General features: G+C 42.1%; 1 protein-coding gene and 1 pseudogene across 1 annotated transcript in view; both read right to left on the bottom strand.

The window, feature by feature from the left end:
• The window catches only part of LOC132372819 (antigen WC1.1-like), a 44,247-nt gene extending 43,000 nt beyond the window's left edge, over nt 1-1,247 (bottom strand). Inside the window, exons 1-2 of the mRNA XM_059934936.1 lie at nt 1,208-1,247; nt 50-382 (exon numbers count right to left, since the gene is read on the bottom strand). Coding sequence (XP_059790919.1) covers nt 50-382; nt 1,208-1,247 — 373 coding nt within the window. The remainder of the gene's footprint in view (nt 1-49; nt 383-1,207) is intronic.
• A 5,887-nt stretch (nt 1,248-7,134) lies between these two features.
• On the bottom strand, nt 7,135-8,443 carry LOC132372380 (pre-B-cell leukemia transcription factor 2-like; annotated as a pseudogene).
• Nucleotides 8,444-27,797: the final 19,354 nt, after the last annotated feature.

Raw genomic sequence — 27,797 nt, 5'->3', positions numbered from 1 at the left:
CTGAAGCTTTTCCGGCTGGGGATCCCCTCCCAGACCAGACAGGCCTTACCTGAGCAGACTACTCCAATACTCTGGTCATGAGAGATGATACGATTATAGTTTTTAAAATCTTGATGAGCACAGTCTTTGATGCTGAAACTTGATTCTGTCTCTGTATTGTCACAGTAAATATAGAAAAGCCAAGTGGAGCCAATAAGTCTTGGTCCAAAATAAACCCCTCTGGGAGCATTGACAGCAGCTCCACATCCCAGCTCTCTGCACACCTCATCTGCACCATCCAGGAACCAGAAAGTAGTATACACCGTGCCCCATATTCCTTGACGCTTCACTTCCACTCTCCCCTCACAGCGGTGGCCTCCATCCTTCAGCCTCAGCTCCAGAGCTGCAAGAGAGACAGAGACACAAGACACAGGACACAGGAGAGATTTTAGGAGACCATGCGGTGGTGTGCTGGTAAGTATTAAAAACTGAGCTCTCTGAGGGGAAAAATTCCCTGTGTATAGCATTTGTTCATTTCTGAGGTGTAAATATTCCCATTGTGGCCAACTCTCAGCTACCAATGTGGCATCACTGAACGTGGAGCTGGGGAGGGATGCACCCAGGTATTTCTCACAAGCCTGTAGAACCCACCTCCAGGGACACCACCAAGGACAGGCCTTCAGAGAACTCTGGATGCTGTCCAAAGCTACTAAGGGGTAGATGTGCCCAAAGCTACTAAGGGGCTCAGCTTCCCCATCTCAGTTACAGCTCATGGCCCAGGATGCCAGGGAGGGATCTTCCCTCTCCTTCTCTGTCCCATGGGGAGCACTCTCGGCTAGCTTAGGAACAGAGGACCATGGTAAGCAGATACTAAAAAGTCCCGATTATCCTGCCACCTGGTATTCGTGTCCTTGTATAATCCCCACACTTGAATGTATCTAGTGACATGCACATAACAACTGGAATTTGGCAAAAGTGATGAGATGTCACTTAAGAGATTAGGTTTCAAGACGACCCTGGTTTCTCGCTTGTGACCTGTCTTGCTCTCTCTCTTGCTCTGATGAAGCCAGCTACCAGGTTGTGAGCTGTTTATGGAGAGACCCTCATGACAAGGAATTGAGGAAGGCCTCTAGCCACAGCCAGCAAGGAACTGGGGCTCTCAGTTAAACAGTACACCAAGGCCTGAATGCTGCCAACATCCAGGTGAGTAAGTTTGAAAGATACCCACCCCTGGGTGAAACTTCAGACGACTGCACATTGTGAGACATCATGAGTCAGGTAAACCATGCCAATTCCTAGCCCACAGAAATTATGAGATGCTAAATGTTTGTTTGTTGTTTTAAGCTGCCATGTTTGGCAGTAATTTGTAGCAGAGCAACATATAAGTAATGTAGGGCTTCCCTCCAGCGTCAGAAAACAGCAGGATGATCCAATGCTAGCAAGGCAGATTTCATTCTGAGACCTCTTCTCCTGGCTTGCAAGCCACTGCTGTCTCACTGGTGCTCACATGGCCTTTCCTTAGTGCATGTGCATAGGGAGAGAAAGAGAGAGAGATCTCCCTCTCTTCCTCTTCTTATAATGCTACCTACTGGATTAGGGCTCCACACTTGTGACCTTATTTAACCTTAATGACCTCCTAAAGACCCTATCTCCAAATGCAGTCACACTGGGGGTGAGGGCTTTAATATATGAATTTTGGAGGGACACAGTTCAGTCCATAGACCTGGGTTCATTATAGGAAGGAAATAAAGATAAATGGGAAGGAGGCAAAGGAGGTAGTAGAAGAAGGGAGACATCCTGTGAAGTTTATTTGGGTTTTTTTTAGAAGTCTGACATCGACCTTTTAGGATTGAAATGGGATCCTAAACGCACACAGGAAGCTACTTTCATTAATACTAAAATTATCTATTTTGAGACAGGTCCTGTACTTAGTGCTGTAAATGCAGAAAGCAGTAAGACAATATTCCTGCCTTCATGTACCTTTTACCTAGTTGATGACACAAAACAAATAAGTACATGATTTCATTACTGTGAAAAGTTCCAAGAGATTATCTCAGTGATGGTAGGCTTGGTTATTGAGGCTATCTCATCTGCTGAAAATAAAGTGGAATAAATTTACTAAAAATTGTCTTAAAAGCATTAAAGACCTGATAAGATAGGAACAAAAAATAAGGCCAAATCTGAAGGGAAAATGGAAATTCACTAAGATACAAGAGCATGGAAAGTGCTTTTGCCTTGAGGGCATTAGCCTGTTTGGGGTTGGGGAGGAGTTTCTGCCCTTTGATGGTGAAGAGCCATAAATCAAATCCCAAACCCACACCCAGATGAGACATCCAAAAGAAGACATTCTCCACAATAAGCCAGGACACCACTTGAAATAGACATGCTCTTGCATAAAACTAGATTCAGAGTTTAAATGTACAGACTGTCCAGATAGTATCAATTTTTTGCACTTGTATTAAGGAGATCCACTACTGATAATAGCAGGAAATTATGAAAAAATAAAAATAAAACCCTTTCTAGAGCAAAGTACCTTGTTCAAATTACCTCTATTAATAATTTTTATAAATACAATGACCAGTATATTTTCAAAAAAAAAAGCAAGCACACAAAGAAACAAAGTTCCATTAACAAGAACCAAGAGAAACTACTGAAGCAGACACAGAAACTTCTCATATTAGATATATCAGATATCAGGCTATATAACTACCATATGTACTGTATTTGAAGAAATAAAAATACACTCTTAAAGAAACTGCAAGGAATTTTTTAAATGCATAGAAAAAATTTTAAAACCTAAAGCTAACTTCTATGAATGAAAAATACATTTGTTGAAATTTAAATCTTTACATAATATCAAATTCAGGTAAAGAGCGAATTAGTGAGGTGAATAATAATTAGAATAAATTACCTGGAATACTGCACAGAGAAACAAAATGATGAAAATTACAGAAGAGAAAATCAGAGATAGAAAATGGAATTATGAGGTTTTAATTAAGTTAAAATGAAACAAGGGAAAGAAGAGAGGGAGACAGACACAGAGAGATACAGAAAGAGAGAGTACTGAGCAGAGACAATATTTGAAAAATACTGCGTGAGAATTTTCCAGAACTGATGAAAGACACCAATCCTTAGAGTGAATAAGCCCAACAAAACTCAGGCAAGACATATAAAAAGGAATCCATTTGTAGAAACATCATAGATGGAAACATTACTAGTGTTCAGTGACATTTAAAATTCTCTTTTTCTGAGCACATGGAAATATTAATACTTCTTTGCCTGTTTGAAGTGAAGCATAACCATGTGATCTGGCTCATCCAATGAAGTGTGAGAACAAATGATGTCACTTCCACATAGAAGCATTTAAGAGACAATATATTTTTTTAAAAAAGAGAGGCAATATATTTTTCTGCCACAGCAAATACTGCAGCCTTGTGTTGAAGTGGTAGCATAATAAGATGGTAGGGCATTCAACAACCTGAGTAGGTGAATAATTATGATAGCAGAAATCCTGCCAAAGTGAATAGAACATGTCAAGTAAGAAAAACTTTTGGTTATTTGTTACTACAACATAATTTAGCTTATTATTACTAAAATGGTAAGAAACAGCAGAAACTGACAAAAAGAAAAATACCAAGATATAGACTAGGTATATAAAAATGAGAAACATCTATACCAACATCTAAGTCCCCAAGAACAAAGAGAGATGCCAGTATAGAGTAGACTGAAGCCCTTAGATGTGCCAAAAGAAAAAAAAAATTGCCAATCTAAAATTCTATACTCAAAACCGTTCTCTCAAAGAATAATGTCCTCAAACATGATATCACCAAAATGCTGATGTAGGAGACAGCAGCCTCCATCCCCCTAACAAAGACCAAAAATTAGACAGCTATCAGGAACAAAAACAGCTCTGGAAAGATCTGGAGTCCTCTGAGAAGTTTGATCACACCAAGACACTGTCATTTGGTGGCATCATTCCATCCTCCAAGCCAGCATTGTTCAATGCCAGGGGTGCCAAGAGAGCTCCTCTCACCAGAAAAGTGACAGCAGGCTGAGTAACCAGTGTCCCTAGCCTTTGGGGGGCACGATATGAAAGTCCTGCTTCACCGGTATGGTCCCTAGCCACTGGAACTAGAGGCACTGCTGAGGACAACAACAGCCATTCCAGTGACTCCAGACCCCCTGCAATCCTTGCCAAAGACCACACAGTTGTCAAGGCTGTGGACGTCAGCAGCCTGAGCCAAACAGACATCATGCCCTCCCAGACCCAGTGCCACCATATGCCTCTGCACTTGGCACCCTGCAGTACAATCCAGTGTGCCCCTACCCAGAGGCGAAAGGCTTTCCCTACTGAAATCAGTACATAGCGTCTGGAAGAGGTGTCTGCTCCTTTAAACGTGCAGACATCTACAAGAGACTAAGATATCAAAAAGAATCAGGGGGGCTTCCCTGGTGGCGCAGTGGTTGAGAATCTGCCTGCCAATGCAGGGGACACGGGTTCAAGCCCTGCTCTGGGAAGATCCCACATGCCACGGAGCAACTAAGCCCGTGAGCCACAACTACTGAGCCTGCGTGTCTGGAGCCTGTGCTCCGCAACGGGAGAGGCCGCGACAGTGAGAGGCCTGCGCACTGCGATGAAGAATGGCTCCCGCTCGCCGCAACTGGAGAAAGCCCTCGCACAGAAACGAAGACCCAACACAGCCAAAAATAAATAAATAAATAAATAAATTTATTAAAAAAAAAAAAAAGTTTAAAAAGAATCAGGGAAACAAAATTCAACCAAAGGAATACAGCAAATCTCCTGTAACTGGCCCCAAAGAAATGGAGGTCCAGGAATTGCCTGACAAAGAATTCAAAATAACTCTTCTGAAGATTCTCAGGGACTTCCCTGGTGGTCCAGTGGTTAAGAATCCGCCTTCCAGTGCAGGGGATGCGCGTTCGATCCCTGGTCAGGGAACTAAGATCCCACATGCCGCAGGGCAACTAAGCCTGCGGGCCGCAACTACTGAGCCTGCACACTCTGGAGTCCACCTGCCACAACTAGAGAGAAGCCCGCGCACTACAACTAGAGAAGCCCGAGTGCCGCAAGGAGGATCCCACGTGTCGTAACTAAGACTTGACACAGCCAAACAAATGAATGAATAAATAAATAAATAAATATTAAAAGAAAAACAGTGCTGTTTTGAACATGTGTGCACATTTCTGTTGTTTTTCTTTTTTGGGGGTGGGGGAAGAAATTTCTTTATTTAAAACTGCTTTTTTGGGGCTTCCCTGGTGGCGCAGTGGTTGAGAATCTGCCTGCCAATGCAGGGGACACGGGTTCGAGCCCTGGTCCGGGAAGATCCCACATGCCGCGGGGCAACTAGGCCCGTGAGCCACAATCACTGAGCCTGTGCGTCTGGAGCCTGTGCTCCGCGACAAGAGAGGCTGCGATAATGAGAGGCCCGCGCACCGCGATGAAGAGGGGCCCCCGCTTGCTGCAACCAGAGAAAGCCCTCGCACAGAAACGAAGACCCAACACAGCCATAAATAAATAAATTAATTAAAAAATAAATAAATAAAACTGCTTTTTTTTTTTCTGTGAAACTACAAGTGTACAAGTGAGGAGAGAACTGCCCCCGGCCCATGCTTCCCACCCCCACCCATCACACTCCCAACCTGCCCCCCAGTCCTGCCTGGATCTTTGATGGGAGAAGTTCCCCACTATTATAGTCTTGTAAAATCCTGAGGCTATTTGAGGGGTTCAGATAGTAGGGTTCAGGGCCGAGGGTGGGACAGCGGTGATTTTACCTTCCCTCATACCTGGCTCTTTGCAGCCTCCCTCATACCTGGCTCTTTGCAGCCTCCCTCCTCTCTCTCCTCACCCTCTTGATTTTGGACTGAGAAAAAAAAAGATACGTCATTTCTGGGGAAATTGAGGGAGATACATACACAGACACCCCAACCCATGTTTAACATATTTGGCAATAACCCCCTCCCCATTCTTCCCCCTCCAATCTGCAAATGGTAGTTTAAAAAAAAAGATTGTAGAAGTGTCACTCACAGGGGAAGGTGACATTTGCTCAAAATTACTGAGTCTAGCCCTGCCCCACAGTGGTGGGAACAGGGGGAATAGGCCGGCTGAGCAAGCCCTGACTGCTTCCACACCAAATGCAGCGGGAAGCTGCCTGCACAAGCAAAGAACACCTCAGTGACTGTAGCAAAGGAGAGCACCCAAGTGATTTTAGGGGGGGCAGGCGTGGGGCCCTGCTAAATGTACTTTCTGATGGACAGGACTGGATCCAAGCAGGCCTCTACACCAGTTCTATTTGTTCCCCTTTCTCTTATCATGACCCCTTTGGCTATCACCCCTAATATAGGAAAAGCAAGAAATTTTTTTAAAAAATCAACATATTTATAAAAACATCTACTTCCCCAAACTAAATTAAAAATTAAGAACCACCACGAACAACAAAAAAACCCGAAAAAAAAAAAATACAGATGGATCCCAGGGTTAATTTTTCTTTCCTTAAAAAAAAAAAGATTCAACCCCAAATCCCAGTCAACAATTCCCTAAAGTAGCAGAAACTCCCTCTGAGGTAGATATCTGAGTCAGACACTCTCGTCCACAGAACAATTCTATTGGTTTAAGATGAGCTGGTATGAGGTAATAAAGCCATGTGGAGGGGCAGGGGCTGGGGAGGCACAGGGGGCGTGGCCCATGTCCTCTGTCCAGAAGTCATGTCCCCATTTTTGGCATCTCTGGTTGGGCAGGGCTGGCATCTCCACAGATCCCAGAGCATATGGCGGGGGGTGGGGGGGGGAGTGGGGGAGCCCAGAGAGAGAGAGAGAGAGAGAAAGAGAGAGAAAGAAACAGAATAGCTGTATGTGTGTGTATGAGAGAAAGAGAAGGAGAGGAGAGGAAAGATCTGAAAAATAGGATTCTGGGTGTGTGTGTTTCTGTGTGAGAGAGAAAGGGGGAGAAAAAAAGGAAAAAAGGGGAGACAGACTTCACTCTCCCCTTAAGGGACCCCATCTTCCCTGCCATGTAGTCATCATGCCCCCCACACCCAGCAATGAGAGAGTCTGGCTGGGGAGGGGATGACCGCATTTGCCCTTCTCTATCCTGTGCTTCCCCTGTGTCTGGGTTTTGTCCTCTGGATGCCTGCATCCTCTTCAAGAGTTGCCTTGTGAGCCCCCCACCCCTGTGGCCCTGAGAGGCGAGATCAGTTGGAAGTGTCAGAATGAACGCTCCCTGGTCCCTCTGTCGGGGACGTCATCGAGGATGGGGTCACAGCCTCCTGCCAGCCACCGTTTGCCCTCATTTCCCGAGGGCTATACATCTGGCCTCTCCCGAGGTTATCCCCGTAGCCCCCGGCCACAACAAGTGTCGGAGTGATTCCACCTGGGAGGCAGGGTAGGAATCTCCGTTGAGCCCGCCATCCCCAGAAACATGTCACCGGATCCTGAGAGATTGAAAGAGCCCCCAGAGCCTGCGGAGGAAGCGGGTGTCAGGGAGCTGGTGGGGCTGTGGCCTCCCTGGGTGACTGACACAGCAGTCTTGATGGCATAGACGTTTGCCTCCTCTTGGAACTTTCCAATATTTTTCTTACAGCGAATCCGCTTGTTGCCAAACCAGTTGGAGACCTGTGGGGTGTGGGACAGAAAGGAGGGTCAGGTGGGAACCTGCCCCTCTGTAAACACCTTAGTCAACAGGATGGGAGAGCGCCGTGCCCCCAAAACTCCTGCCCATGCCTCCCCAGTACCTGAGAGACAGTGATTCCGCACTTCTTGGCGGCTCCTCTTTAGCCTCCTCACTAGGATGTGGGTTACTCAGGTGGGAGTAGAAATACTCATTCAGGACCTCAGTGACCTGTTTGCTGAAATTACGGCTTTTTCGTCTGGCATGCAGGAAGCAGGAATGCAGGATCATGATGGCGTCGCAGGCGCTCTGCTTGAGTTGCATCTGGATGGCGCTGAACTTCCAGTGGGTGACGCTCACCATGCGCTCCATCTCCTTGGGTGCCACGGGCCGCGTGCGGCTCTGCTCCCTCAGCAGGTTCATGACGTGGCTTGTGAATTCGTGACATGCCTGCTGATACTTCTCCAGTTCCGAGTGGCAAATGTGGCAAATCTGGGCAAGTTTGCTGCGATCACCGGAGTGTTCAATGGAGGTGTCAGGGGACACACCGTCCCTGGCGGCTGCAGCAGCTGCCGCTGAGCCACCCCCTTTCTCAGGCCCTGCCTCACCCTCTGCCAGAAGCATGTTGTCCAAGCACATCAGCTGTGGGTCCACAGGCTCCTCCTCTTGGGAGCTTCGAGTGCTGAGGCCAGTTTTCTCCTTGATTTCACACAAGACGCTAAAGAGGGCAGGCTTCATTCACTGGTGGTTTAGGGCATGTTTCTTGGCCTGGGCCTCGTCCAGGCTCTGGTCGGTGATGGTCATTATCTGCTACAGAATGTCCCTGATGTCTTGCTTCCCTCAGCCTCCCGGGACCCCACCCCCACCCCCACTGGGGTCTCTGCCACTGGGAGGTTCAGCAGGGCCCCCAGGCTCCCCACCCACTAACCCAAGGCCCCCCTAGCCCCCACCTGGAGGGGGCGGCCCCAGCAGCCGCTTGTCCATAGGTGGGGGGGAGCCCTGAGGCCCCTCCCTGTTCGGCCCCTCCCCCCAACTTGGTTACTACTCCCCCAAACTCGCTGGGGCCACTGCTCTCCCTGCCCCAATGCCTGCCCAGTCTCCTCCCCTTCCTGGCTCTCCCCGGCATTCACCCCGGCCCTGAAGGGAGACCTGGGGTACCATCTGGGCCCCCCACAGGAGACCCCAGCCCCCCAGCAGTGGAGAGAGAGAGTGTGAACATTGCAAAATAATTTAAAAATATAATAAAGATTCTCAGAGAGCTACAAGAGAACATATATAGATATTTAATGATACCAAGAAAACAATACAAATAAAATGAGAACAATAAAGATATAGAAAATATTTTTTAAAAAAGAAGAAGAAGAAGAACTAACCAGAAATTTTGGAGCTGAATAATACGAGTGAACTGAAGAATTCAACACAGAGGTTCAGCAACAGACTTGACCAAGCAAAAGAAAGAATCAATGAGTCAGAAGAAAGATCAATTGAAATTATCCAATCAGAGGAGCAAAAACAGAAAAGAGAATGAAAAGGAACATAGAAAACCAGTGGGAATGATGGACACCATCAAGAGAAACAATGTATGCAATGGAGTCACAGAAGGAGATGTGAGGGAGAAAAGAAATAATGGCTGAGAATTTCCCAAACCTGGGGAAAGATTTGGACATTCAAGTTCATGAGGCTAATAAGTCATCCCAAAATTTCAATCCAAAACAGTCTTCTCCAAGACACACATAATAAACTGTCTAAAATCAAAGACAGAGAATTTTAAAAGTCCAAAGAGAAGAAAAAAATTCTGTCACATAAGAGAACTCACATAAGGAGATCAGCAGATTTGTCAAAAGAAATCTTGCAGACCAGGAGAGAAGGATTGATTACATATTCAAAGTGAAGAAAGAAAGGAAGGAAGAAAGGAAGGGAGAAAATTAAAGAAAAAAATAAAGGAAACTGCCAACCAAGAATACCTTACTCAACAAAGCTGTCATTCAGAAATGATCGAGAGATAAAGAATTTCCCTAACAAACAAAATTTGATGGAGATCATTACCATTAGACTTGCTTTACAAAAACTTCTGATAAGAGGTCTCCAAGCCAAAATGAAAGGAAACTAATTGCTAACATAAAACATATGAAAATATAACACACACACTAGGTATAGGTAAAGTTAAGCATATAGCCAGATTCAGAATCCCCTAATACTATAATACGGTGGTGTGTTAACCACTTTACTCTAGTAAAACGACGAAAGTATTAAAAATAGCTATAAGTACAATTGTCAATGAATACACAATACAAAAATAGGTAAATTGTGACATCAAACACATAAAATTTATGTGGGGAAGAGGATAAGGGTAGAGTTTTGTATGCAATCAAAGTTAATTAGTATTAGCATAAAATACACTGAGATATATATATATGATGTTTTATGTAAAACTCTGGGTAACCACAGAGCAAAAGCCTACAATAGATCCATAATAAATAAAAAGAAGGGAATCAGAGCATACCACAATGGAAAATATGCAATACGTAAAGACAGCAAGAGAGAAGAAAGGAGTAAGAGAAGTACAAAACAGCCAGAAAACAATTAATAAGATGGCATTAATAAGTCCTTCCTATCAATAATTACTCTAAAGGTAAATGGATTGAACTCTGTAATCAAAAAACATAGACTAACTGCATGGATAAATAAAACAAGACCCAAGTATAGCTGCCTACAAGAGACTCACTTCAGCTTTAAGGACACACATAGGCTCAAAGTGAAGGATGGAAAAAGATATTCCATGGCAATTGGAAACCAAAAGAGAGCAGAGGCTGCTATAATTATATTAGACAAAGTAGACTTTAAGTCAAAAGCTGTAGCAAGAGAGAAAAAAGGTCATTAAATATTGATTAAGGGGTCAATTTATCAAGAGGATATAATACTCATAAATATATAAGCACCCAACATCAGAGCACCTAAATATATTAAGATCAATGGATTCATTATCCAGACAGGGAACCAGTAAGGAAACAGCAGATTTGAACCACATTGTAAACCAAATTGATCGCACAGACATATACAGAATTTTTCAACTAACAGCAACAGAGTAGCAAATTTTCTCAAATACACACAGAACATTTTCTAAAATAAACCATATATTAAACTACAAAACATATCAACAAATTCAAGAATATAGAAATAATGTAAAATATGTTTTGGACCACAATGACAGGAAAGTAGAAAACAACAGGAAAAAAACTGGAAAATTCACAAATATGTGGAATCTAAACAACATGCTACTGAACAACCAATCAATCAACAGAGAAATCAAAAGAGAAATTTTAAAATATCTTCAGAGAAACTAAAGTGGAAACACATATACTAACAGTATGGAATGCAGCAAAAGCAGTTGTAAGAGGGAAATTTATAGTGATAAATGCATGCATTAAGAAAAAAGAAACATCTCAAAGAAGCAACCTAATGTTACACTTCAAAGAACTAGAAGTGAAAAACAAACTAAACCTAAAGCTAGCAGAGAGAGGAAAAAACAAAGATTAGAGCAGAAATAAACGAAATAGAGAGTAGGAAAACAATAGAAAACGTTAACAAAACTAAGAGTTGGTTCTTTGAAAAGATGAACAAAAATGATAAACAAACCTTCAACTAGACTAACCAAGAAAGAAAGAGGTAACACTCAAATAAATAAAATTAGATAGGAGAGAGGAGATATTCAAACTGATCCCACAAAATACAAAGGATCATAAGAGACCAGTATGAACCATTATGTGCCAAAGAAATTGGATGACCTAGGAGAAGTGGATAAATTCATAGAAGCATACAAAGAAGAAATGGATAAATTCACAGAAGCATAAAACCTACCAAGACTGAATCATGAAAAAATAGTAAATTGGAAGAAATCAATAATGCATAAGGAGATTGAATCAGTAATTAAAAACATCCCCCCAAAAAAGGCCAAGAACAGATGTTTACCTTTCTTTTTGGCCATGCTGCGAAGCATGCAGGATCTTAGTTCCCTGACCAGGGATTGAACCCGTGCTCACTGCAGTGGAAGGGTGGAGTCCTAACCACTGGACCACCAGGGAATTTCCAACAGATGTTTTCAATGATGAATTCTACCAAATATTTAAAGAAGAAATAATGCCAATCCTTTTTATATTTTTTTATTTTTTATTTTCCTGCTTGGATCTGCTTATCCTTTTTAAACTCTTCCAAAAAACTGAAGAAGGCACACTTTGAAAATAATTTTACATGGCCAGAATTAACCTGATACCGAAGCTATGTAAGGACACTACAAGAAAAAAAGTTACAAGCCAATGTCCCTTTGAATATAAATTAAAAATTCTCAATAAATTTAACCAACTGAATTCAACACCGCACTAAAAGGATTCAACACTATAATCAAGTGAGTTTAATCCCTAGGATGCAAGGATGGTTCAACATATGCAATCAATATTGTGATACACCACATAAATAGAATGAAAGATAAAAATCATATGATCATCTCAATAGATGCAGAAAAAGTGTCTGACAAAATTCAACATCCTTACATTTAAAAAACTCTCAAAAAATTGGGTATAGAAGGAACATTCCTCAACATAATATAGACCATATATGAGAAGCCCATAGTTAACATCACACTCAACGGTGAAAGGTTGAAGCTTTTCCTCTAAGATCAGGAGTGAGACAAGTGTGTCCACCCTTACCATTCTTATTCCACATAGTACTGGCAGTCCCATCCAGAGCAAGTAAGAAGAAAGAGAGGAAAGAGAAGAAAGAAAGAAAGGAAGGAAGGAAGGAAGGAAGGAAGGAAGGAAGGAAGGAAGAAAGAAAGAAAGAAAGAAAGAAAGAAAGAAAGAAAGAGAAAAAGAAAGAAAGAAAGAAAGAAAGAAAGAAAGAAAGAAAGGAAGGAAGGAAGGAAGGAAGGAAGAAAGAAAGAAAGAAAGAAAGAAAGAAAGAAAAAAGAAAGAAAGAAAGAAAGAAAGAAAGAAAGAAAGAAAAAAGAAAGAAAGAAAGAAAGAAAGGAAGGAAGGAAGGAAGGAAGGAAGGAAGGAAGGATGGAAGGATGGAAGGAGGGATGGAAGGAAGAGAAGGAGGAGGAAATAAAGAAACAGAGAGAGGGGAAGAAAAGCATCCAAATTAGAGAGGAAGAATTAAAATTGTTTCTGCAGATGACATGATGCTATATGTAGAAAACTCTAACACTCCACCAAGATAAAAACCATTAGAATTAATAAAAGAATTCAGTAAAGTTGCAGGAGACAAAATCAACATACAGAAATCATTTGCATTTCTATACATTAACAATGAAACATCTGGGGAAAAAATCAAGAACATAATCTCATTAAAATTGTATCAAGGACTTCCCTGGTGGTGCAGTGGTTAAGAATCTGCCTGCCAACAGAGGGGACATGGGTTCGAGCCCTGGTCCGGGAAGATTCCACATGCTGTGGAGCAACTAAGCCCGTGCGCCACAACTACTGAGCCTACTCTCTAGAGCCCACGAGCCACAACTACTGAGCCTGCGTGCCACAACTACTGAAGCCCACATACCTAGGGGGCCCATGCTCCGCAACAAGAGAAGCCACCGCAATGAGAAGCCCATGTACCGCAACAAAGAGCTAGCCCTCACTCACCGCAACTAGAGAAAAGCTCACGCACAGCAACGAAGACCCAATACAGCCAAAAATAAATAAATAACTTTATTTTTAAAAATTGTATCAAAAATAATAAAATACTTAAGAATAAATTTAAGAGATGAAAGAGGTGAAAGATCTTATAAAAAGTATAAGACTGATGAAAGAAATTGAAAAAGACACAAATAAATGGAAATCTATACAATGTTCATGAATTAGAAGAATTAATACTGTTAAAATTCCATACTACCCAAAGCCATCTATAGAGTCAAGGCAATTCCTATCAAGACCAATGGCATTTTTGACAGTAGTGAAAAAAAAATACTAAAATTTGTGTCAAACCACAAAAGACCTCAAATAGCCAAAGCAATATTTGGAAAAAACAAACAGACAAACAAAACCTGGATTTGTGATTTCTAAATATACTACATAGCTGTAGTAACCCAGCAGTAGAGAAATGATATGAAAATAGACACATAGATCAATAAAACAGAATGAGAGCTCAGAAATAAACCCAAGCATATACAGTCAACTAATGTTTAACTAGGAAGCCAAGAATATTCAATGAGGAAAGATAGTCTTTCCAATAAATGGCCCTGGGAAAACTGGATATTTACATACAGAAGAATGAAACTAGACCCCTGTCTTACACCACTCACAAAAATTAACTCAAAATACACTAAAGACTTAAATTCCTTTAGGCTCTGAAACCATAAAACTTCTAGGAAAAAATATAGGAAAAAAGCTCCTTGACATAGGTATTGTCAATGAGTTTTTGGATACGACACCTAAAGCACAAGCAACAAAATCAAAATAAACAGTGAGACTACATCAAACTAAAAAGCTCCTGTAGAGCAAAAGAAACAATTCACAAAATAAAAAGACAACCTACAGAATGGAAAAAATACTTGCAAATCATATACCTGACAAGTGGCTAATATCCAAAATATGTGAGAAACTCATGAATCAATGGCAAAAAAAAAACCCACAAAAAAACCAAAAATAATATGATTGTAAAATGGGTAAAGGATGTAAATACACATTTTTCCAAAGAGGATATACAAATGACCAGTAAGTATATGAAAAGGTGTTCAACATCACTAACCATCAAGAAAATGCAAATCAAAACCATGAGCTATCACCTCACACCTCTTAAAATGGCTATTTCAAAAAAAGACAAGAGATAAAAATTGTTGGCAAAGATGTGGACAAAAGGGAAACCTTGTACACTGTTGGTGAGAATTTAAATAGGTACAGCCTCTATGGAAAACAATATGGAGGTTCCTCAAAAAATTAAAAATAGAACTACTATGTAATCCAGAAATTCCACTTCAAGTATTTATCTTAAAAAATGAAATCATGATCTTGAAGAGATATCTGCACTCCTATCATTTTGCAGCATTATTCACAATAGCCAAGACGTGGAAACAACCTAAGTGTTCATTGACAATTATAAGGATAAAGAAAATGTGATAAATATTTGATGTATAGATTTATAGATATATCTATAGATAAAGATGTAGGTTTAAGTCTATATACAGGCATAGATATTATAGATGTATAGATACACACAATGGAATAATTATTCAGCCATAAAAATGTAGGAAATTCTGTCTCTAGGGACAACATGGATGGACCTTGAGGACATTATGCTCAATGAAATAAGACAGAGAAAAACAAATACTGTTTGATCTCATTATATGTGGAATCTAAAATACCAAACTCATAGAAACAGAGAGTAAATTTGTGGCTGCCTGGGCAGGGGTGGGGGTGGGAGGAATGCATGAAGGTGGTCAAAGGGTACAAACTTCTACTTATAACATGAATAAGCTCTGGGAATGGAATGTACATGTGACTGTAGTTGATAATACTGGATTGTGTACTTGATCATTACTAATAAAGTCAATCTTAAAAGTCCTCATAACACACATATGAAAAGTAACTATGTGATGTGATATATGTGTTAACTGACTTAATGATGGTAATCATTTCATAATACATATTTCTTTTTTTAATATTTTAATTTTGTTGGAGTATAGTTGATTTACAATGTTGTGTTAGCTTCAGGTGTACAGCAAAGTGATTCAGTTATACATATACATATACTCATTCTTTTTTAGATTCTTTTCTCATATAGGTTATCACAGAATATTGAGTAGAGTTCCCTGTGCTATACAGTAGGTCTGTGTTGATTATCCATCTTATATATAGCAGTGTGTGTGTGTGTTAATCCCAAGCTCCTGATTTATCCCTCCCCCCCAACATTTTCCCTTTGGTAACCATAAGTTTGTTTTTGATATCTGTAAGTCTGTTTCTGTTTTGTAAATAAGTTCATTTTTATCTTTTTTATCACATGATATCACATGATATTTGTCTATATCTGTCTGATTTACTGCGCTTAGTATGATAATCTCTAGGTCCATCCATGTTGTTGCAGATGGCATTATTTCATTCTTTTTTATGGCTGAGTAATATTCCATTGTATATATGTACCATATCTTCTTTATCCTTTCCTCTGTCAGTGGACATTAAGGTTGTTTCCATGTCTTGGCTGTTGTAAATAGTGCTGAAATGAACATTGGGGTACATGTATACTTTCAGATTATGGTTTTCTCCAGATATATTCCCAGGAGTGGGATTGCTGGATCATTTGGTAGTTCTAATTTTAGTTTTTAAAGGAACCTCCATACTGTTCTCCATAGTGGTTACACTAATTTACATTCCCACCAACAGTATAGGAGGGTTCTATTTTCTCTGCACCCTCTCCAGCATTTATTGTTTGTAGACTTTTTGATGATGGCTATTCTTACTGATGTGTGGTGATACCTCATTGTAGTTTTGATTTGCATTTCTCTGATAATTAGTGATGTTGATAATTAGATTTTTTCATGTGCTTTTTGGCCATCTGTACGACTTCCTCAGAGAATATATATATGCATTTCAAAGCATCACATTGTACACCTTACACTTATACCATATCTTATGGCAATTATACCCAATAAAGCTAGAAAAAAATAGAAAAAACTATGTATATAGACTAAAACTTTTGCAAATGCAAGGAAATACTGACAGAGGAATAATAGTAATGGGAGCTTGGAATATATTCTCAGCCTTTAATACTTGAAATAAACAATTTAAATAAATTACATTACATAAAAGTGACATATACTAGATATGTATGCATACAAGAGTTTATATATTAGGCTTTACTGTCAATACTATAAATTCTAAACTTTAAATAACTTCATTTCTAGAACACATGGTCTCAGCTTAAAATTTATTTCTTTAGGGACACGTTTTCTGCTTCTCCCAGCTCGATTAAGTAACCCTACTGGTGTCCCGATTGACGGCACTTACCAGAGTTTATTATAAATTCTTGTTCTGGTGCCCAGCCTCACTAGACTATAAGCTTTATGGGCCAGGGAACTTCATTCGTCACCATTAGTGCCTCAGCATCTGGTGAACTGCAAAGGGTATGGATTTAATACCCCACAGGACCCTCTTTAAATCAATAAATATTGTGGAATGAAAGTCTAAATAAATTCCAAAAAGAAGGTATGGAAATGATGTAATTTAGCATGTTTTTTTATGTGGCATTCAAATCAGTGAGAAAAGAAAAAGACATACTGCAAGAATGATATATGAAAAAATAAAATTAGAATTTCATATTAGATATAAAATAACTTACACAGTTATTTAGTATTGACATATATTTAAATATATTCATAAAATTATTAAAGATTAAATAATTTATTTAAACTTGAAGTGGAGAAGAACACTCTTAATAAGGCTCTGAAAGCAAAAGCAAAAAAAAAGGGAAATTTTAATAGACAATTAATATTATTAGAAACTTGCATGAAACTAAAAACAAAGGAAAGATAAAATTAAAATAATAAACTGAAGGACATCTCTTCGGCCTATAGATGGAATAATTCAATAAGGACAAGGACTTACACCCACACTGCTTGGGTTCAATTCTTGCCTCTACTTCTTATACCTGTCTCACCTTGGGCAAGTGACTTAACTTTGCTTTGCCTCAGTGATCTGTTTTGGGAGGTAAAAAAGATATTCTTCCTTATAGGATTGCTGTGCACTCAAATGAATTCGTATAAGTGAATGCAGTATAGGTATCTGGTGGTGTAGTTGTAGTAGATAGTAGTAGTAGTAGTACAAAGAGCTTCAATATAAATCATGACAAAAATGACAAACATCACAAGTTTAAAAGGACAAATGTCATGAGCAAGTAATTCACAAATGAAGGATTAAATTGGCTAATATACGCCAGTTTTTGCCTACAAAACAGGCTAAGATTTTAAAACTTCGTAAGAAGACAAAGTTGGTGAGGGTATGTGGAAACTAACATCCTCGTACAACATTTGTGGAACTAAAATGCATTGCAAACATTTCTGGCAGGCATTAATCTCTATGTATCAAAAGCCTTAAAGGTACTCATAGCCTATAAAGCAGCAACTCCACATAAAATGTGATTAAGAGAAACAATCATGGATGGGATGGTCCTTACATTTAAATACAGGGAAGTTCAGAGTAACTTTTTTCAAAGTAGCAAAAACGTTGAAAACAACTAAATGCCCAATACAGATGGTTAGGTGAGTATATTGCATTTCATTCATATAGTGAAATAACTGAAGACAATTAAAAATTTCAATACTATCCCTGTGATATCCTGTGTTTCTTAATTCTACAATAAAACATTTTAGTGTGTTAAAGCATAGTTAATGATATAGAAAAATGTCCAAAATATATTACTGATTGTAAAAACAGGTTACAAAATCATATATACCAAATTATCTAATCTTGAGGGTCTACATTTTTGTGTATAATGGCATAAATTGCATCTGAGGGATAATTTGATGCCAATGCCCATCATGAATTTCAAGGTGGAGACCCCTGTAATGTGTGCCCAGCTCAGAAATCATCAGATGCTCACAAAGGCCAAGACCACTGTTTTACAAGGAGCAAGTGTGCAACGTCGTATGAAGTAGAAGAATAAAATTTTAGTAGGATAACTCTGAACGGTGTTGTTTCATGGAAAATGAAAATAGTGCTTGTTTTGGTGAAAAGTTCTTGCTTCTTATAAAACTACTGAGGAAATTTCCTCCAGTTTTCCTAGTAAGAGGAGGGGGCCTTGTATCAGAACATCCATTATCTCTCCCCCTCATAGGACCAAAACCCACGTCTGCACTTCAGAGCCGCCAGGAGGAGAATCTTCACTAGCATCTGCCCAGCACTGGAGGAGCAGAGACTAGGAGGGAGGGGGCTTCCCACGGAGAGCTGTGGGACCAGAAGCTGAGGTCTAGGGGGCGACAGTGAGCACTGAGAGGAGATAGGGCTGTACTGAGTCTCAGCCAGACCAACACCCAAATCTGAAAGAGCCGCCTCCTCCAGGCTGAGGACTAGATTTTCTGCATCCCATCCCTGATGCCTGTCATCCTCTCACTCAGTGGAAACCAGCCCCCAGGGAGGGACAGAAGATGGCATGAGAGAGAGAAAATGCACCCTATAGAATTCACAGCAGATCCTAGGGAGGGGAAAGGACCATCCCAGGACCCCAGCACAGCAGGAGACAATTCACAGGGACTGGGGCAGGGACTCGGAAACATTATATAACTGGTGCTGTGCATCAACTAATCTCTATAAACAAGAGGTACCCGCTCCTGGCTGCAGGTTCCTCTTCTCCACAAGGGACACCTGGTGGGAACAGGTGAGGCCAGGAGGCAAAGCCTCTCACAGAGCCCGGTGCTGGGCAAGCACCGCAACGAGCAGAGGGGAGGCCCTGGGGTTGGAGGAGAGGAGCCAGAGAGAAGCAGGCAGGTGCACGAGTATCTATGATCTGGTTACATGCAGCTGACAGAACACCCAGCCGTGTGGGCACCCTGTGTGTTTCACAGACCAACTGACTCAGTCCCTCCTCAGCAGCGCTGTTCCTCTCACACAGACAGGCTTCACGCTCTACACACACACACACACACACACACACACACACACACACACAAGCACAGAGCCTAAAGGGGCATAAACGCATACAACATGGGAATCCCAGGGGCAGTGTCTACACAGCAGGCAAATGGAGTGTATGGGGAACAGCCCAGAGTTCCAGCTGAGGTCAATCGCTAGATCTTCCACACACTGGGAGCCCCTGGGACTCATAGAGGCTCCCTGAAAACAAGGGAGACAGTGGAGAGGACCGAAGCTGACCCACCTCAGTCCAGATCAAGCATCATTTCTCTGTAAAACCTGTTGCTACGGTCAGTCGACCCTCCCCAGGAGAGGAACCAATAGTCAGAGTCAGCGTGGTTCCTTTTTGGTCAGAAACACAGGGTCTACACCGAGGCTTCGGCTCCAGAACTCCAGAGACCTTTCCCTTTCCCAAGGCGTCCACTCCCTTGCTGTTAACCCCAGGAAAGAGGGGCAGCTCTTACCTTGCCCACTCAACAGAGTGCTGAGAAGGAGGAAACTGAGCCCCTGAAGGGAGAGGCGTCCGTTCAGAGCCATCCTGACGCCCAAGTCATCAAGGTCACAATCCCAGCTGCAAAATCACCCTGTGATGAGGCACCAGGGCACCGACACAGGTCTCTATAGACCCATCCCATGACATCCGCCCTACTGAGAGCCAATAGCGACACCTTTTACCATTTCAGATGCTATCGGAGCCTTCATCTGCCACTTTCTGAAGCTCAAACACCAATTAGCTTCTGAATTTTCAACATCTCCTTATATAAGCAACACGGTCCTTTGACCTCCAGCTTCCACGGGCCCCTGAGAACCAGGCCCCCACGACTGGGGCTGGCGTAGAAAAGTTGCATCAAAAAGCATGAATGGCTTTCTCTCCCCCAATCATCCTGGCTGATCTCTGCAGACTGTGAGGTCTCGCAGGGTCAGGGTGCTGGGATCGGTTGGCCCGTGGAGAATATCGTTGGTGGAATCAAGCATTGTTCTTCCCTGTGACAGAGCTCAGGGCCAAAGCAGAGAACCAAAAGAAGGCTTGAAATTTAAGAATAATTATCAGGCCAGCAGAAAATGAGGACCAGGAGCACAGGAATTCACAGGTGAACGTGGAAGGCAGGAGGTGGGAACCATCAAGCTGTGGGGGATGAGATTGTTGGTCTTCCCCCCTGCTCAGAATGATCTGGAGACTGGGTCCTGGAGCACCGAGGGGCTCACAGTGACACGGGGCTTTGACAGACCCTAACGTTTCCCCATCAGGGATCTCTCTTAGCCCCTAAGACCACTCTGTCCAGCAGACACAGGTCACCTGGGGCTAAATTCCCCTTCTCCAGGATGAGAGGGGGATGTAGTCTGCAGGATATTTACAGACCCGATCTCCTCCACTCTAGGCAGCTGCCCAGGGCCAGCAGTCCTGCCCTGAGAGCCGGGTGGGGCTCAGGGCTCAGAGCCACCTGGCTGGTGCACTTTACCATTTTTCTTCCTGCAAAACATAGGCTCAGTGCAGTGATTAGAGTGTGTCCAGGCAGAACCCCCCTTAGACTCAGTCCAGAGAGGCCCCGCCCTGGATGCTGCACTTTACAGGACACTGCCCCGGCTGCCCCCCAGCCAGCCCCCCAAGAGGGAGAGGAGTCTGTGAGCAGAGTGGACACGCGCAGCCAGATGGAGTCTATGCCATCCCCCTTCTAGACCAATCTGGGTTCTCAGAACCAGGAATTCCCTGCCCAGATGGTGCCCCGCCTGCTGCAAAACCAACATGGGTCTCTTCCCAACACGTGCTCCCAAGAGCGGAAAACGAGTGGTCAACCCTGGTCCTGAGGGTGACCAGGGGCCTGCTGTTTGCTGTGGAGATGGGGGTGCAGTTTAGACCAGGGCTTCTCAAAGCGTGGTCCACCTGCAGGCAGCACCAGCAAGACCTGGGAGCTTGTTAGAAAGTTCTCAGGCCACACCCCAGGCCTAGCAAATAGACTCTGTGTGTCACAAGCTTTCCAGGGTATTCTTCTGCACATCAAGATTTGAAGGTACTGGTTTATAGGGAACAAAGACACCCAGACTGGGGTGCAGCACGTGTACACAGGCCAGGCCTCTGGCTGTGTGGGAGGTGAGGAAATGGGAAGAGGAGGAGGGCAGGCCTCAGGCTGGCTCTCCCCGCGAGGCCACATTCTAACCTCGCCTTCCAGCCTCAGATTTCTCTAAGGGGACAGTTTGAAGATGCTTTGGTCGCATTTAGGTAATATCCAGCCCACCTGACAGCTGCAGTTCCCAGAGTATATTAATAAACATGTTCCTATGATGTAAGTTTAAATTGTTTTACGAAAAGTGGCAGTCGGTAGACATCTCATATCCTTTTGAAAATAAGAACATATTAACAGTTGGCTACCTTAATGGTAATAACTTATCAATCATTTTCAGAGAGAAATTTTTTACCATATTGCTATATAGTACCTGGAAATCTATCTATTCTCCTCTGAATCACTCAACCTTCTTGAAAAAGGAAAAGGAAAAAATAAACCTCTCTCTCTCATTCCACTCCAGGTCTAGGTCACTGTCTCTTCCAGGAGTGGCTGGGATGGGGAGGTTTCCAGGTAATGGAGACTTTCATGTTGATGACTCCTCCCAATCTTTAGCCCTGCTCTTTCCCAGGTCTCACTGCCGGCCCTCGGCTCAAGTAGACATGGAATATTTACAAAGTCCTGATGGGTTCTAGACTTCTGAGTTCCAAATATTTAAATGATTAATCTTTACAATGAAAGTCCAAGGTCAAATTGTAATCCACTCACTGTATCTGTGCACTTGTCCAACGCATGAAGGTTTCAGCTTCTACGTAGATGCTGCTTGGCTAATAGTATCAGGTTCCACTTTGCAAGTGTGCAGTTTATAGGATCGCCACGAGGTGGCAGGGCTGGGAATGACAAATTCCTGGAAGCTAAAGTCAAGTAAAATTTAAGGGCTTGGTTTTTTTTAAAAGATCACAATTAATGTTATTTTCATATTTAAACATCTTAGAATGGTCTGTTGTTGAAGACACCAGAGTGTCATTGTTTGAACTATAAATAAATTAATTAAAATAGCAATATAAATAGACACTAAAAAATAGATTAGATAGATGGGATAATGGATTGATGATGATGGTGATGGTGATAGATAGATAGATAGATAGATAGATACAGAGACACAATAGCTATATATAAGGGGCTTTTTAGACATGCTAAATGCCTTTTCCTTTATTGCATTTCATTTTATGTGAAATATCCCTTTCAGCTAGTCACCAAATGAGGCTTCAGGAGAGAAAGAGGTTGCTGTTACAGGAAATAAAGAGAAAGAGGAAGTCATCAGTCAACTATAGCCCTCCAAAATAGGATTTTCGGGTCCCAAGAAGAAAATAAATAGTTTTGAAAGACTAAGCTTTTCCAAACTTCAAATTTTTCCCCTTTATATATTGAAAGTTTGGTTTGGTAGGACTTAGAACACAATTGTATTATAAATCCTAACTAAAGAAGATGCAAAATATAATTTAAGGAAACTGCCCAAGACAGAAAGGGGAAATAGAAGGTCTTCTGCTAGAGGGTGGATGCAGGCAAGGGGACAAAGAAGAGGCATGAGAAACAGAAAAGAGATGGGGGTACATGCTGCCTGAAACCATCAGTGACCCCACCTCTTTCGTTCTGCATTTAAGAGGAAAGGTGGCAGCAGGAATGGAAGCCCAGATGGGTTGAGGGGAAAGATCAAAGCAGAAGGGACTTATGCCCAGTTTAGCCATTGCTGCCTTGTTCTGGTTTCCATTGATCACAGAAGCTCACAGATGCTCCCCAGTAAGTAGCCCTGGGATGAGTAGAGAGACTGAGAGGGGCCGTAGGGGAGGCAAGATTGAGCCCTCACCTCAAAATTCAAGGTCACTAACATGCTACCCTCACTCTTCACACCCCCTCAGGCTCAGGGTTCCCGTGATGCACCCCTGCGGTTCACACAAGCCCACCCTCTGGCCCCCTCACCCTAACTCTCCACATTTCAGCACACAGACATGGGAAGGAAGCTTTCTGCAACACACATGCCCCTGAGTCCCCACCAGAGCTCACAGACGTGTTCACGCCCTCCCCGTCCCACACCTGAAGGTCTCAGTGGGACCAACCCTGAGGGCAGCTGCGGGTCAGTCCACAGCCCCGTCACGTTCCCCACCAGAGGACCCCGTCATCAAGGTGAGCAGACACAGTTTCTCTGTTCCTGCCATGCCCATTCTTTCTCCTTGAGACTCGGGTACATGAAAAGGGAGAAAAGACAACTGAACACATACATTTCTCTCACTAAATATACTTATTATTAATAATTAATAGATAATTAAGTATATATTACCCTTATACTATAATTAAGTATATATTATAGTATAAGGGTAATATATACTTACTGTTACTTATATATAATCTAACACCCATTCATTTTACAAGAATAACTTACTTGTCATCTGTTCCTCTCACTCCGAAGCCCCGTGGATGTACACGAGCTCCATCTCCTTCTATATCTGTACTCTTCACACATTAATGATAATCACTGATTATAAACATCAGGACTGGAATTTAAACTCAGGTACTAGAGTAGGACCAGGGTCTGGTCAGTCACTTAGAGCTGACGCTGTACTCCCTCTGCAGCCCTGATTTCATATTCCTTACCCGTTGTGGATTCCACACCATCACCAGAAGCCATTCAGCCAGACACCTAGAACACAGGAGGCGCTTCCTGGACTCCAATCAGCCCTTCCCACAGGATGACATAGGGATGCATTTACAGAACCAGGTACACATGGTCTCCCTTACCTCGGGATTGAGATCTCACAGATAAGACACTGTTAGGGGTTCCAGACCCTGTTCTAGGGAGGGATGGGCTGGGAAGAGGGGCTAACTCAGAGCTGACATGCTGTCCCCAAGCAGCACCCTATACCCCAGAGCTTGGGGTGCAGTATCAACATGGACCACCTCATCCTCTGATGAAGGTAAGTCTTCTTTGTCACATAAGGAAATATCAGTGTACAATCTCAACAAAGATATGAAAAGGAAGAAAGTTTTAGAGAGGACACCAACCCAGCTGGGTCCCACAGTGAACTTGAGAGAGTGCAGCGCAGTGGTCAAGAGAACAGACTCGGGAGCCAGACGGCCCTGTCTTGACTCACAGCTCAGCCACATACCACGTGTGCGACCTTGAACAGGGTTCTTAAACTCTCTGGGTCTTGGTTACCTCGTCTATAAAAGGAGGGTTATGATCGGGCCTAGATGACAGAGTTTTGGTGAGGATTAAGTGAGTTGGCATTAGTAAGTGATAAGTGCTGGCTACTGGCAATACTTAGTGGTAGTAGAGAAGTAGTATTAGGGCATCTTTCTCCATCCCATCCCAGGAATCACAGGACTCTAGGATGTGAAATTAAACTCTGTTACATCAAGCCTTGACTGGAGCCTGTCAAATTCTACTGGGAAAGCACAGTTGTGTGATGATAATTTGTATCAGTCAGAATTGTGAGCCTTCTACAACTGACCCCTCTCTCTTTGGGGGCGCTCATGAAGCTCTGCCTTACCATCTATAACCCTTTCATGAATTAAGTTGTTTACTTCCTAATTCTACTTTATAAGTGAGAATGTTCTTGGTAGAAGTTCTGTGTTTAATTTGCCTCCAGATTCCCAATGCCTGGCTAATTAAAAATCCCAAACTATGTCTATTGAATACATGAATGAATGAATGGCACTCTGCTAGATGTTTTACACAAATCATTCAAATCAAAAAGAACTGTTTTGAAAACATAATTCAATTTGTTGTGAGGACTTAAGAGCACAACGCAAGTTGTATCATTCGTTGTAATGATATTTCAGTACTATTAAATGGTACAAGCTACGCATGGTTCATTACAGCACAATTCTGCAATGAATGCAGTAAATTCCAGTGTCCAGAAACAAATGCAGCCCCATTCCCAGAGCAGTGCTGAGACAACCAGTTCTAAAAATTTATAGATGCTGCAAGTTTCTTTGTGTATCCAAAGATACAGAAGACAAACCACAATATACTGACAGGAGAAGATCATGAAGCCTCGTGCTCTAGTCCTAATCAGATACGGCCAAGTGGGCAGGATGTTTATATATTTATCATTTGGCACATTTTCAATTACAGCCACACATGACTGTAACAGGAACAAAATTTTGCTCTAAAAATTTAGTTCAACAGCTTCTATATTGAATTAGAAGTGCAGAAGGAAAGAGCAGAAAGAATTCTGTTCTTTTACTTAGGATAACTGTTTGATTGGCCTTATGTATTGTAAAACAATACAGTATGCTGCAACAATATTGTAATGTGGCATTATTATTCCCAATTTACACATGAGAAAATGGAGGTTTAAGAGGTTAAGTAATCCCTTTGCTAGGGCAGTTAATAATTAAACATCTGTGCTTGAGGTACATTTCCTTAGGACCAATCAGAAACAGAGTGACTAAAATACAAAATACTCTTTTTGAATTAAAAAAGATCTATATAACATTAAAAGGAAATTGTTAATTGAGTTGTTTCACCAAAGTATTGGAGACCAACCTCACCATCTGTATTCCTTGCATGGATGGTACAGGGTTAGGAAAGGCTCCTTTACCAAAGACCACTTCATCACAAAGGCATAAAAGAAAGAGCAAGGTCATGAGCTGCCTGAGGTCCAGCCCATTGACTCTGTTCAGTTCTTTGCAGTCCATGACCAGAAACATCTAGCAAAGAGCTTGGCACTGAATTGACCGCATTCATTTCTCCAGAGGTCCAGCACCAGATGCCCAGAGACCAGACCAGCTCAAAGCTACTAAATCAAAGACAAGCAAATAAAAGTGGAGAGCATGCAGACCAAGGACCCTTCACCACTGCCACTGGATTGTAAGAAACCACCTCGTCCCAGACACCATCTTTGGGAGGAGAAACAGAGAAGATGCCTCCTAAAAAGAGGAAAACCAATCTCAACAGGGAGTTTGAACCTAGAATTGACAAGATAATTATTACTGAGCTAAGTCGAAGGACACATTTTAAATGGGAGAGTCTGTGTTAACTTTATGGAAACTTTTAATCCACACAAACACCCCTTGCTAGTGAGCAAGATGAAATCAGTTACAGAAAAACAGAAAATACTGCGCTTATGCACACCTTGAATTCTAGAGGACACATTTTCAAGCCCACTACAGATAGATCATTCATAAATCTTCCCATGTTTATAAATGCACAGAGCTGTCACCTCTATGACTCTCTTTTTGATCCTTCCAGCTCAAAATTACTGCTGTGTCTATTTAGTCTATAAAAACTTGCTTACTGTCTCCAAAGTGGGAGCTTCTTGAGAGCAAGTATTGTGTCTTATTCTTCAATACCTCTTTAGGACCAAGTAAAGGCACATAGTAAGAGCTTAAGCAATATTGGATAATTAAAAAATGAATGCATGAACAAAGGCTGAAAATAACCCTGCAGTTAGTGACTACAGGGGTGGGGAGAGGGAGGTGGGGACAGGGGACACACAAATCTGACTAATCACACTCCGCACAGACTAAAGTGAATGTAAGGAGTCAGAGACACAGCAGCCAAAGGAATCAAATAGAAAATGCCTTCAAATTCCACTCTGGGGAGGGTCAGATCACATTTAATTTCTGCACAAAGCTGTAACTCAGAAGCTTCTCCAAGGCAAGAAAAAACTGACAACACTGCTATCAACAATTTTATTGAAGGATGTGGCATAGACAGCAATACTCATCAAATATTTGTTTTTCTAGTCCCCAGTGACTAGTTCTGGCCAATGAAATGTGGGTGGGTGTCACCTCTGTCACTTCCAAGTGGGGGCAGTGAAAATCCCAAGTATGATTCTCTAGTCTCTCTCTTTCCTGTCCCAGAAACTGCATGTTCCAAATAGTGCATGTACAAGCTGGTGGAGCCCCAGTCAGCCTGGGTCCTGAGTTACTATGTGGAGCAGAGCCCTCCACTGACCACAGTACATTTGTAGGTTAATGATAAATGCTTGTGTGTGTGTGTGTGTGTGTGTGTGTGTGTGTGTGTGTGTGAGACCACTGAGATTTGGGGATTCACCTGTTCCAGCAGCAGAACAAAGTCTATTCTGACTGATACAAAGGAGAAAGAAGACTTGAAAAGAAGACAGAATCTGTCACATGAAGAAAGTGCTTCTCAGTATTTTCCTGGATCTCATCTTCCTTCTGTGTCTTCATCCCAAGCTGCTCCCTCAGATCTCACCTTGCTTCCTCTGTTGCGCTTGGCTGGTTCCCAGTCACCATTTCTGATTTACCAACAACTAGATCCAGAGCCCTGTTTAAGAGCACCTGCACCTGGTGCATCTCCTTTTCCCTTTATGTCCGTCTGTGCTGACGGTCACGCTCCCATTTACCCGCTTTTGTCTCTTAGCATCTTGACGTTCATCCTTAAACAGCTCTCCTTTCCTCTGGGTTAGTCAGTCCATCATGTTTGATTTTACTTTTATCCTTCCACCAACCCTGTGCTAATGAAGAGGCAGCATGTGCTTTCTAAACCTCTTCAGATTCTTGCTGATTTCCTGAACAAATCTGATTCCTGGATTTAGTGCTCCATGCACTTAATTAACT

This window comes from Balaenoptera ricei, chromosome 10 (assembly GCF_028023285.1).
Source record: "Balaenoptera ricei isolate mBalRic1 chromosome 10, mBalRic1.hap2, whole genome shotgun sequence".
Lineage (NCBI taxonomy): Eukaryota > Metazoa > Chordata > Mammalia > Artiodactyla > Balaenopteridae > Balaenoptera > Balaenoptera ricei.
The sequence above is the reverse complement of the archived record's forward strand: the minus strand, read 5'-3'. Positions and strand labels throughout refer to the sequence as shown.